This window comes from Labrus bergylta, chromosome 18, assembly GCF_963930695.1.
Source record: "Labrus bergylta chromosome 18, fLabBer1.1, whole genome shotgun sequence".
In the NCBI taxonomy this organism is placed as follows: domain Eukaryota; kingdom Metazoa; phylum Chordata; class Actinopteri; order Labriformes; family Labridae; genus Labrus; species Labrus bergylta.
In genome coordinates this window covers 10,706,735-10,720,166 of record NC_089212.1, presented here as the reverse complement: position 1 = coordinate 10,720,166, position 13,432 = coordinate 10,706,735, and the positions used below count along the sequence as shown (strand labels likewise).

General features: G+C 41.4%; 1 protein-coding gene across 1 annotated transcript in view; it reads right to left on the bottom strand.

The window, feature by feature from the left end:
- The window catches only part of col12a1a (collagen, type XII, alpha 1a), a gene marked incomplete in the record, with an annotated part of 55,246 nt that overhangs the window by 30,299 nt on the left and 11,515 nt on the right, over positions 1-13,432 (bottom strand). The window contains 13 exon segments of the mRNA XM_065966239.1: positions 784-920; positions 1,071-1,200; positions 1,720-1,865; positions 2,630-2,759; positions 3,509-3,648; positions 4,246-4,392; positions 4,469-4,633; positions 4,731-4,850; positions 4,973-5,122; positions 6,809-6,933; positions 7,026-7,218; positions 7,457-7,723; positions 9,154-9,423. Coding sequence (XP_065822311.1) covers positions 784-920; positions 1,071-1,200; positions 1,720-1,865; positions 2,630-2,759; positions 3,509-3,648; positions 4,246-4,392; positions 4,469-4,633; positions 4,731-4,850; positions 4,973-5,122; positions 6,809-6,933; positions 7,026-7,218; positions 7,457-7,723; positions 9,154-9,423 — 2,120 coding nt within the window.

Below are 13,432 nucleotides of genomic sequence, written 5' to 3'. Positions count from 1 at the left end.
TTTACTGCTCTTGATCCCATAAAGTTTTATTGGGTCAATTTCATGAAATTGCAATAAAGGGATTTGTTCTCAAAACTCATTAGCTTGAACAGTTCCATGTGTCCGTCAGCTCTTCCACCTTTCAATTTAAGTTGAAAATCTCCAAAAGACACCACATTAGTCTTGCTTGATCATAAAACCATTCAAAAACTCTTCACCTGAAATGAGTATGGAAATATATTTCCACCCTGCTGCCTATTGGGCTCTATGATAAGGTTGAACATGACATTCTGCTTCTTTCAGGACAGTAAGCTCCCTCTTCCCACACACTACATTTCTGACATTCACAACTTGGCACCGTAAGTGACTTTCACATGTGTGTTTCCATCAAAAGAGCTTTAAGGATCCCCTCAACCTGATTTATGGCAAAGGAAGTAGCAAAAGCGAACCACGAAGTTCGCTGCTGTAGCCCAAGAACTCCCAAAAGGGGACATGCAACCATTAAGTATTCGTCCAACCCCCGGTAACAAAACCTCACATTAATCCCTGCTAAGCTGTGTTCTGTGAGTTTCATAACCTTTTCATAGGACTCCAAAACTTTCCCCAATGTCCAGCCAGCCTGCTGTAGTTTCCATTATGAGGTCTCAGCTAATATATTGAGTGATCTGTCAAAAATATTGATATCAATTTATCACCATCAAATCTAATGGCTCAAACAGACTGCAGCCACTGAAAGTTGCAAAACATCAGTGTTTGGTACTTAAAAACAAAGGCTGATGACGTTTTGTTTTGAACCAAACTCACTTCTTTAGGGTCTCCATCCTCAGGCTTGTAGGTGACGAGGTACTTGCGAACGGGACCAGGAGCAGCATCCCAAATGAGCTTCATGGTGCTGTGGGTGATGTCACGGACTCTCAGCTCGCCTGCAGGAGGCAAGGGCACTAAAACAGGGAGAGGTAAGTGTCAGTTTCAGAACTGGGTTATTGCTAAGCATTAATTAACTCACTCATTGCCTGTTAACAAAGAGCAATTCATCTGCTTTATGAAATATGAGTTTATTGAAATCTAATTGTGATCAATCCACTACATACGTGTGACTCCCTGCTTGGTCAGAGGTTCACTAGCTGACTCTCCATGCAGGGCGAAAAGAGAGAGTGAGTAGGCTGTGTTAGGGAGTAACTTCACCAGCTGGACATCAGCTGTATCCCCGCCAACTCTGACCTGAAAGGGGACCAGACCAAATAAACAACAGGACGTCAGAGAAGAAGGAGATGACAGGGACTCCTTAGTGACATTTGGTTAAGAACAGTGGGAGAATAATTTTGGTTGCAGCACATCTGCTGATTCCGGTTTTTGACCCACTGGGTTTGACACTTCATAAACAAATGATGATGTTCCCTTGGTAGACCGAACTTATGGTTCACCCCCCCGTTTGTGACTAACAATGATTCTCTGTGTTTTCCCTTTTGCCTTGTGTGCTGAATGGTTGGGCACACACTGGCGGCTTTGTAAACTGTCATTTCAAGTGTGAGATCTGAATTTTGTCAAAAACTGCTGACAGTGTGCTGAAGTGTTTGGCCACTTGTGGTGTTGGGCAATGTTTCTTTTTGCATATAAATGCATGTAATCATTGACTGTATCCACCCATAAACACAAGAACATGTGGTCAGTTGTTCCTTGTTCAAATCTGACGAAAACCTCCAGTGATTGACTGTTTGTTTCCAGAGAATGTACTCTTACCTCCTGCTCGACGGTGGGCTGAGTGGCATTGATGGCGCTGTAGAGCAGCATGTAGCCTGTAGCACCTTGCACCTTCTCCCATCTCACACGCATGGTAGTGGTCTGTTCATCATAAATGTCCATGTTCCTCACAGCAGTCAGGGGCACTAGATAGCAACACACAGTGATGTTCAAGGCAAGCTACCAATTACACAACATTTCAATGTTGCTTTGAATGATAAAAAGATGCTCTCGGGCCTTTTGTTTGCCTTTCATGTGGAACAAACTAAACAAGTGCTGTTTTTCAAAAAATGTTATTGATACATAAAAACACTGGTAAATATTTGCTGCTCTGGAGCTCATCAATTCATCGTAAATTAACAACATCTCAAAAGATTAAAAGAAATAAATCACATTTACAATGAAGCCAAGTGTTGGCATGTAAGTTGCCTTTGAATTTTGTATCATATTAAGACTTGTTAATACTATCTCTCTGTAGCCACAGGGTATACTTAGATTGCCTTTGATCATTTGGTAAATTGAGACCACAAAGGAAGCACAGTCAGTAGGAAAATTGGCATCCTGCTACTGAGAGGGTTCTGTGATGGAGAGGCTGCTTTTCATCAAAGTAAAGGTTAGAGGTTAATGATTGTTCTAGAGCCTGCTTAGATCTAAACTTTTTTCTCTTTGACAACCTCATTTATCTGCGTGTCCTCATTGTAAAACCCTCTTTGAGTGAGCCTATGTACAGTTTCAGTTACTTTCGCAGTCAATGATCAAAGCCAAATGGCGTAGCTCGGGTGTTTTCTAAGGTTTACTCTTCCAATTTAAACTTTTACCATATTTTGATTTTTAAAAGTTTACTAATTTATTTCATTTTGAATGATATGGGCCTGCAGCTAAGAGGTAATGCCATAAAGGGAAGACATACATGTGATCTCAGTTCCATCCAGAGGTTCGCTGCTCTCCTCTCCCACCACTGAGTAAACGTTGACCAGGTACTTTGTCAGAGGGTTGAGGCCCTGGAGAACAACTGTGGTCTCGGTCCCATCGACAAACACCTAACGCAGAGGGGGAAAGTTAGAATATTGACAAGAAAGGAGTTATCTGTGAGATTCCTAAGCAGGTTTTGGCACAAAGCTTTTATTGGATGAAATTGAATGCTTTGTATTTACTTCCTGCCAACAAAAAGCAACCAATTTAGAAGCATAACAACCAAAAGCTCTTTCTATCGACACATCTGACTTCAGTATTTTCCAATTAAAGTTTAAAGTTTTCCAATTAAAAGCAAAAATCCCTCTGACAAACTCAGCATGTGTTTCAATTCTGGATCAATAAACAATAATAAAAAGCCTCCCCTATGTTCACTATTAAACAAATCCATGGGAGCTCGACAAAAACAAACATCTTTTTTTATGTAATTACATTCAGACACCAGAAATGCATCTAATCCACACATTGTGGAGCCAAAGCTCTGCTTGCCAACAGAGCTATCATAGAGTCATTATTTGCTTTCTAATCCTCTAAACTGAGCGCAGTGTGTTTTTGTTTCCTCCCCCTGTTTGAGATTGTAATGTAATTAGACACCTAAACAACCAAGAGGCCAAAACAAACAGGAGGCTGGAAATAGAAGCTTGAGTGGAGTTTCCCCATTACTTGCAAAAACAGAAAGTCAGGTCATATTATAGCCAACCAAAACTTCAACATCCACACAGGGAGATGCCCTGCGTTTTCTACAACTTCATCAAAGACTGAACAAGTAGCAGGAAACACAATAAGTGGTGCATTATTGGATGAGGGTAGGTAATACCTGTAGTGGGGTTCCTGATACAGTCATGTACTCCACACGGTACTTTTCCACTGGACCTTCAGGGGCGATCCAGGTGGCTCGGAAGGACTGGTGAGTCACCTCTGATGTAATCAGGTTGGTGGGAGCATCGGGTGCACCTCCTGTTCAGAAGTTAAAAAGACGAAGTATGGGCCTCACATTGCACATTTTAACACTGTCATTAAAAAAGGTTTCGCCATTACTTTCTGCCTTTAATGCTGAAGCTGGTCATCACGTATTAGTATGAATTATATCAGAAACAAACATCGTGATTCTTTGGTTACTTGATATTCATTGAAGCTGGTAAAAAAAACAGGACAAGGCAACAAAGGTCGTTTACTAACATGTCTGCACAAACTAAAAAACACATCGCAGTACTTATTAAAACTCTAAAGCCACTTCCTCTTCTCTCTGAGGAGTTCCCCTACAATATCCGATAGCAGCTCTTTAATTTGATTTAGGAAAAGATGATTTCCCTCTCCACGGACGTTGGAAGAATATAAGGTTGAAGATGAAAATAAAAGATCCGCATGAATGTGTTCCACAGAATGCATATTCAGTATGATTACACTCCTCATTATTTGTCTCGGAATGGAGGATATTTTGTGAATAAGAAGGCGTTTGTCCTTGCACTTCAGTATCCTGATTCCTGTTCCTCAATGATTCTTTTACTCTGATCACCCAGCTCTGTGCACACTTTAACAAACATCCTTAAGTACCTGGGCCCTTGACACTGTTACAGAGGTTTTCAGTAAGGCCGTCAACGATGTCCAACAGGAAGGAGAAGTCAGCCACGTTGTACATGTGGATAGAATGCGGATCACTAGCAATGGACCTCAACTCGTTCTCATCAGCGTTCTTCACACCTACAAGGGGACATTATTCATTTAGAATTTCATATGTATTAAAAATCACTTTACAAATGAGTTGATGTTCGCTCACCGATTGCATAGAGCTCAATGCCCTGATCACGCAACGCCTGAGAGTTGATGTTGACATCGTCCTGGGATTTGCCATCAGTGATCAACACACCGATCTTTCTAGCGCTGGGTCGCATCCCCACATTCTCTTTGAAATTGTTCTGGAGGAGGTAGTTCAAAGCCAGACCTGCAAATATGACATTATAAACACAAAATAAATGTTACTACTGTGCTTTAAGAAAATGTGTCTACAAGCAAAAAATGTAACAGATTGAGTAAAGTACCAGTCAGGGTGTTTCCTCCTTTGTATGGCAGGTTACCAACAGCTTCCAGGAGAGAATCCCGAGTTGGATGAGCATCTAAGTGCCATTCAGTTTTTGGGTCTCCACTGTACTGAGCAAGACCTATAGACAAAAATAAAACCTTTGTTATACCAATGCAGTTTCTTTCCTTTTAACTGTTTTACTTCTTTACAAATATCAAATAATGAGTTGACTCTACTTTGACATATTTCTGTTAGACCTACCAATTTGGACCCTGTTGGGCCCAATGTCAAAGACTCCCACCATACGGGCAATGAAGGAGCGAATGGTCTTGAAGTTGAGACGTCCAATACTCCAGGACCCGTCCACCAGCAGCACAATGTCAGCCTGTGCAGTGGTCTTACACTGTACATCTGTGAGGGCAACATTTCAGAATCTTAATTCGATGAAGTAGACCATTTGAAATGAAATATACATGTTTTAAAAAATGAAAAGGTCCAACTCTCATGTACAAAAAACTGTTGTGTGTGGTGGATTGTAATGATGAAAGAGGTACTCAAAGAAGTACATGTAGGAGAGGAAAAGGAAAGAAAAGGACAAGAATTATATGACATAAAATTTCATTATAAGTCTGGAAACAAATAACATAGAATCAAACATCATCCACAGTTATAAAAAAAAAAGAACATACTACAAAGTATATAGTAAAACATTCATTTTTTTATTAGAGTTGTTTTTCCCAGCTGTTGTAATGATCATCCTCCTCTGTCTGGCATGTCGAGGCAGTATTTCTGTCAGTTGTTCCGTTTTGAATCCATGAGTCTCAGGGGCAAATCAGGAGAGCACGCCCTTAATGGCCTGTGACATATCAAAGGCCTCAGTTGGGGAGATAACTGTGCCCTCCAGAGAAGCAAGGTAATATTCAAATCCTGTTTTTCCAAAACAACTGTGTGATCCTCAGCACCTGAAAGAGGGCTGCAGATGTGCACTGGAGAAAGGCAGATGTTACACTAACTGCTACCGTCTGCAACTGAAAACAGGTTAGCATATTTGATTTACAGATTGTTTGCGTTCGGAAAAATCTTTGACCCCGCAACCCCTTGAAAGACAGCCAGCTGGTAAGCTTTTCACTCCTGCTCGCAGACGGGGGGATTACAAAGAAAGTCTGCAGAGGTACCCAAATATATCAGCTAGCACACAGTACCTCAAAACAGACAGGTGTGTAAGAGGTAAAAGTCCACAAAATAAGAAAGCATAACATCTGAAACTCAAAAAATGTATTTGGGAAAAAATGTAATAAATGTATGCTCTCCTGTAATTTAAGATCATTCTTAGTAAACTAGGACAAGAAATAAAAGATACTTTTTTTCTGTGTGCCACAAACATAACTTTCTTTCCTTTCAGAGGCTTGTTGAAAACTGGATTGTAGCCAGTAAGGGAGAGTAAGACTCTCTCACCTCTTCTCTTTTATCTTCTGAAGCTGCTGAATCTGCCTCCTTATTAGGACCAGACCTGCAGCTGAGTGGTCAAGCTGACCTTTACGGTTCCTTCCAGCAAACACAACGTTTTTTCCTTTTCTCACACTTTCTGCCTGCCGCGCTCTGACTCACAGAGTAGTAAAAACATTGTATAACTGCAAACACATTATACGTGTATGGCTTGAATCTACACTGGCTGTACTTTGAGTGGAAATAAAAACGCGGAAGCCCAAAGTGACACAATGAAGAAAGCGAGAAAAGGGCAGACAGCTGAAATAGCAATCTGTTATTTTGTGAGACAATTAGCTTTGAGGAAAGGCATTTAGATAAACTTCTGCAGCTTTTTTTATGAGGCATGAGTTTACATTGTATATTCCTTGGAACAAATTTACAATGTGACACCGTCTCAATGTTTGACTGTTGCTTTCCAGAGTCATAGCAAGACTGGAGACGCTGCCTTAACATTGATTATAGCCAGACAAAGTTATGACTAAAACCATTTCATTTGTTGATCTTTGAGTTAATTTTAGCATACTTGTTTTCTCTGTTTTTCCTTTGATTATTTTGTACTCTTTTATTATAAATGTAGAGTATTTTTAGTAGAATATTGGATAACATTACCTGTCGGCACATAAGGTGGAGGATCAGGTGCATCAGAGAGAGTGGTTTTCTCCTCTCCAGCCAATGGCATACTCTCTCCTCCTTCAAACATACCAAACACACTCACGCTGTATTTGGTAGCAGCTCTGTGGACCCAAAAAACGAACCATTTTCAGATTATAATTTTTTTGGTAGGACATACTGGATATGGAAGTATCAGTCGGAATTAAAGACACACCTCAGCTCCTCGAGCACAACAGTGTTGTCATAGGGACCAACCAGAAGTTCTCCCGCATCCTTATCCTGCCCAACTGGGTGGAAAGTGACTTTGTATCCCTTAACATCACCAGGGGCATGGTCCCAGGTCACACGGAAACTGGTTCTTGCAGGCTCTGAAGTCTGAAGGTTCCTGGGACCTTTGTAAGGGGTCACTGGGGAGATGAAAGACAAGCATTGATTGTGAAGTGAATGACTGGATTAACAAAACATGTTATATAAAATTACAATAATTACACTGGTTAGCTGTAATATGGCTTTAGTTATTTGGAGTGGGATGATTATGATTGGGATGAGGATGTGGTTTAGTCTGTAATGGACAAATAAACCTTTTCTAAACTTGGCAACAGAAAGAGCAACATTTGTGGTGTGATGCACGATAGACTAACGTACGTGTTGTTCCTTCTCCTTGCCTTGCTTTGCCTTCTCCAGTGCGGTAGACTGGCAAAACGGTGATGTCATAAGTGGTGAGGGGGGTGAGGCGTCTGAGTACGGTGGAGGTTGTGCCACCAGCTACCTTGGTAGCTAGCTGCCGCCCTCCTGCCTTTGGTTTGTAGGTAACACGGTAGTTGACTACATTTCCAGGTGCTGGTTGCCATGTCACCTTCATGCTCTTCTCGGTCTCCTCAGAGACAACAATTATTCTTCCCGCTGCCGATACTACAAGAAAAGTAAGAGAGAAAAAAACAATGATTAAAAGAGGAGAACTGATGACTGAATGTCTGAGGGAAATGTAGGCTTTGGACCATGTTCAGACTGGAATTTGCAGTAATGTGTGCTTAGGCGCCTTGGTTTTCAATATACCTTAGGAAATATAAGCAGCATAGTTTTCCTGCTGGTAAGTCAACTAAACAATTGCACGCTTGGCTACCTCAAAGCCTCTCATCGGATATCTGCTTAGTTTCCACATGCGTGTGGACACAAACCTACCTAAAAATTTCACATTTGCAGCAGGTATACATGAAGCAGGCCCAGATTTCAAATGATTGATCATGTTTACCTGGAGGGTTTGGGGCGCCAGGTTTGAAAGTCTGAAGTCTTTTGAGCCACAGTTCTTACTTTTCCATTTAGCCTCAATAGCATGTTTTTTATTTTATTTTCAGAACAGGAAGGGCAAGTGAGAATTGTCAGATGCTTTAAAACGATCAGAGGAAAATATTCAGAAATGCTCTTCTTCAGAGGGAGAGCTTTTATGAACGGAAAAAAATCAGTGCATCCAAGTTTGCCTTGTGTGGTTCAGCCCAGAGACCTGAAGACTGAAGGGAAACGCAAAGGGAACAAGCGATAGTAGGAGCAAAGTGAATGACAAAAGTGAACATTTAAGACTACAAAGCTGCCTCATGGTTGTGCTTGAAGTGCATGTATGCTGCCTCTCTTGCTTGCCAGAATCAATAAACACTAATGATGGTTGGGAATATATTTCCATGGGCACATTCCATTTCGCTAACTGGTGGACAAATTCCCTCCCAACTGGTACAAGTTTCCACTCAATGTGCTTTTCTCATCTGAGCATTAGTGTAGTCCAACAAAGGGGAGGCCAGCTTCTATCTGTCCTGCATCTCCCATGAAAACCCAGTGCAGGTGTGCTGGACATTACATCACCTTTGTACATGCACATAACACGCACATTCTTACAGATGTGCACGCTAAGACTCTATATTCTTGATGGCTCAGGCGGATACCAACAGCGGTGACGTTATCTCGTAGCTCAACAGAACAAACGGAAAAGTAAGCGACACTGACAGATCTCCAATTTCTACATAACCAAAAATGTTTCTTACAGCTAAAATGTGTTCCTGGACCCTTCTCCAGCCTGCGTCACTGGACCATATTTATAAGTGATGATCTCCTAAATTTTTGTCCAACTTAACAGGCAAATTAAACTTTAGGGCCTCAGACGTGTTTATAACCGGAACGTCTTGACCCGCATTCTTGGCATTACAAGGGATTTTCTTAAGAGCAACACAAACTAAAAAGTGCAGTGTCCCTTAGTGGTCATAGAAAATTAGAATCAAATGTATGGCTTTTGAGCCAAACGTACAGGATTTGCGTGTTTGGAAGAAGTGTTAAAAGCAGCTTAAGTATCTTACCATCTGTGGTTTCCTCTCCAACCAGTGGCTGACCCTCTCCATGGCCGTAGACAGCAAACACAGAGACCTGATAAAGTGTCTCTGGGGTGAGACCATCCAACACTGTTGCTGTGGTGTCTCCAGGGATTGTCTTCTCCCCCTCTTCGTTAGAATACAGAGACTTCCACTTGATCCGGTACTGACGAACGTTACCTGGCGCCGCATTCCAAGTCGCAGAGAAACTGCTCTCTGTGACATCACTTGTCACCAAGTCTCTTGGTGAACCAAGCTCTGTGGATTAATACAAATGAACAAAGGTTTAAACAAATGTTTAAGTATAACATTAGTGTGTAAACAATAGAAATGGATACAGAAAATAAGTAGCACTGCAGGTTCACTGTTGTTTACATAAATCATTTTCCCAGATTGTCTTTGTTTAGATTTGCTCTAATGCATCATAATTGGACTAAGATGTGTTAGTAATGAGGTACCAACATGTTTTGTCCAGATTGTGTTGAGGCTAACGTATCTAAATGAAGGTTTAGGTAAGTGAGCAAGACAAAAAAGGATAACACAAAGAAACCAAAGATTTACATCTGCAACATTCACTTATATGCCTCTGTTTTAACTCTTCATAAACTTTTCTACCAACCGCATTTTCACCCTGCATAATAAGACTGTTGGAAAATTTTCTGCAAAACTAATCATAAATCACATATCCTCAGTGCCTGTCTCTCGGCAGCACTCTAATTTTCCATAGAAACCGACGAAACCTGATCCACAAAACTGCGTTTTCTACAATTGCAGATGTTGCGCTCCCCCTCTCCCTCTCCCTTCTCCCTCCTTCCTACACTTTTCCCAAGAGACCAGCTGAAAGGAGAAAGGGAAAGAAACACAGTGGAGGGAATTTGTGGTGGTGTTTCAGGACCGGCAGCCAGCACATGCTTGGCTGAAAGGCGTGCCTATGGAGTGATGGACTCTCATCACTCCGGTCTGGCTGCCATTAAGAGGATGCAACGCACCAGGACAAGCTGCCTCATACAGCCTCCCACACAACCTCCACGATCCTGATCCTTATTCAAGCCCCTAAGCCCCTGCATGCCAGCACCTAATGGCAAAATAATTACAGGGGGAAAAGTGCAGCCGGGTGGTCTATTTCAAACTTCCTTCTTTAAACCTCCGCAGATGTATGACAAATATACCAAAAGTCCAAATCATGATAATTCTAAAAATGTAAATCAACCAGAGACAAACCTCCAGTCACCGCATCTACGTACACTGATGAGTTCATCTAAGCATTCATCTCTTCAACTGATCTGAACAGGAATAACAGCAGCAGCCACCAAGCATAGAGAAACAACACCTTGAGAGCAGAGGCATGATGTGAAGAGTAATGACCACAAGCACTGACTAATGAAGAGTTCCAGATTTTGGAGGACCATTAAAGCAGTGTGGGCCGCTTATAAAAACCCAAATCATTCCATCAAAGAGGCTATCTTTGCCAAGAGCAGAGGATAACCTTGACTGACTTTTCCGGCTGTGTGTGAACCAAGGACAAAAGGATCACAAGATAATGACTTCTGCAGACAGTGGCTCACTTTTCATCAGTACTTGCAGACAGACTAAAGAGAAGGGGCGACTCAAAGAAGCAATGCACATATGCATGAAACACATGGTCTGCAGGCCGAGCGAAAAATTCTGTTTTTGTGTTACATAAACTCAAAATGGTTAATATCTTGCTACATGGCTGCAACAGTTATCGATATCAACAAAGAGATTTATAAAAGTTAACCTTCATCATTTGTTGCTTATAAAAACATTCAGGATTTACTCTTCAACTCAAAAACTGCTCCCCACCCTTCAAGCAGAAGTGTACTCTAAAATCGAAATCTTTGACAAAACCAGATCACAAGTTCACAGCCTCGCCCTTTTCTCCAGAAAGCCACACGTGACATAACCGAAGATCATCTGGGAGATTTGCTCCAGGCCATGTGCTGGCATAACCTTCACATATGCAGCCAAAGATGTCTAAGTTTGAAAATACAAAAGGCTACACCTATTAGAAAAAAATGCCTGAAGGGGATAGAAATGCTCATAAAAACACTACAAGCTTGTGCAGAGAAAATAACCGTAATGATTTTCTATGGCTGTAGGATTCCCACTCCATTAGGCCACTGTCAATCTTGATTCAAAGCAGAGGAATTGGGTGGTAGTTATTTGGATGCCAGTTTAAAAAAGCTGAAAAACTGAGTTAAAAGACTAAACTAATCTGTGATGTATAAAGTCGTGCTTTCTCTGTTAATTCCTCCAAAATGACTGCAGGAATTAAATTGTTACTACAAAGTGCCATTTCAGCACTGGCACCAGACTTTGAACTTCCTCACTTTATTGCTTTTGGTTCACTCAGGCATACATATGAGCCACAAAGATGAAGCTGTCAGTGTCTTTGCGCCAAGGTTGCCTGTCTCTGTCCTTTTACCTCAGAGGACCTTCAGAGAGGAAGGGAAAAACAACGTGGGAGTGCAACTGAAGAAGCCTAGGTAAGACTAAAGTCTTACAAAGGGATCTAGTTTACAGTAAATCAAGGTACCAAGGTATTACAATTTCAACTGGTGTCCTGCAGGCACATTAGGAAACATTTGCTGGGTCATGCAAGTAGTTAATTATTTGAGAATTTAGGACAATGGCTACTTCAGAGGTTGAATATTTGACCTCTCAGTTATGGGCGGAGTTTTTTTTATCAACCAGGCCACCCTGAAGCATTGTAGTTCACATCATCTTTAAAGTACCCTGTAAACTACTCATCTTTGAGTTCTCTCTCTCTCTCTCTCTGCCTCTGCCTGTCCTTGCCCCACCCGAGAGGAAGATGAACAGACAGTTCTCCCTGTGACTAGACAGACAGCTCAGACAGCTTTCAAGGTCCCGTAAGGTAACATCTTCCACATGTTGGGAGAAAACGTTCTATTTTGAAGAAAATAATTTCCCTGTATTAGTTTATAATTTCCACATGTGTGATGTCCATCTAAGCATTCGCTATGACACCTTTCTTTCCTCCTTCTGAGTCATTTCAGGATGTTGCATTTCTGTCCTATTCAGAAGCTTCTGTATGGGCTACCAATAACTGTTTGCTACAAGGAAGGCTTTGTGCAAGCCACTCTCTTCCAGTTCTCGCCTACGTGGACTTCACAGAGAGGGTCACTCAAAGTGAGTGACACTCAAAACAATGAGATCAGTGTTGAGGCATGCTGACGTCATGACAGCTTAATGGAGCTGGTTTAACAAAGTGCTTTGTCACGGAGCTCTTTCCTGTGGGGGTGAGTGTTTGATGACAGCACAGATTTGACATGTGGAAACAAATTCGAAGACCACAACCAAGCCTTTTGGTCAGTGTAGGAACAGAGAAAAAGGGAAAAAGATGCTTTTATCAGAATGATAAAATGCATTATCCCACATGTGAACTAATCAATTCAAATGTCTTGATCTGAACAGTTCTGCTTTTAAACCTAGTGTACAGGTCTGTGTACTCTGCAATATATACCCTTGTTGAATTGTTGAATACAAACACGTCAAGCACTGATGACTTCCCTATACCCCACAGCAATCTTTTATAATTGTATAGCTTTGATGTGTCTGAGGCCTCAAACTGCTCTTAAAGATTTTTCCATTTCAAGTTGAACAATGCATGGGCACTATTAAGGACAGCCCCTGTGTTGTTTTGATCTCAACACAGGTTTTGTTTTCAGACATGACAAACGATCCTTATAATGCCCAGGCAAGGCATTGAACTGCAGCAAAATATTTGGTTGCTTACTCACCACTTTAATGTCAGCTAGGCTTGTCTGGTTTGATATTTAGTTTACTGGTTTCCCAGCCGTAAATGGAACTGAATGAGAGCCAGATATTCTTCCCTGTGAGATACTTAGTCCTCCTTAGGGCAAAACAGATTGAAGACTTTCTTTCCTTTGGTTTGTCGCCACAACAATCCCTTTCACAACTCTGTGCAACATCAACAGAATATCTGCCTCAACACTCCTCTACACTGTTTATTATCTGTCATCTATCGACAAAAGAGAGATACCAAAACATGGATCTATCTCTATTCCTTCAGTTAGCTCATAGGTAAAGTGTAATCACTATCTTCATCAGAATTACACTTCACATGTTAATCTGTACAGCCATTCATTCCCCAATTGTCTAGTGAAAAAGCAACACAATACGTTCTATATCTCAGACAGGCCTAGATGTAGAGGCATTAGCAGGCAGGCATATGGCTGTCCAAGTCTCTTCCAAGCCATTTCAT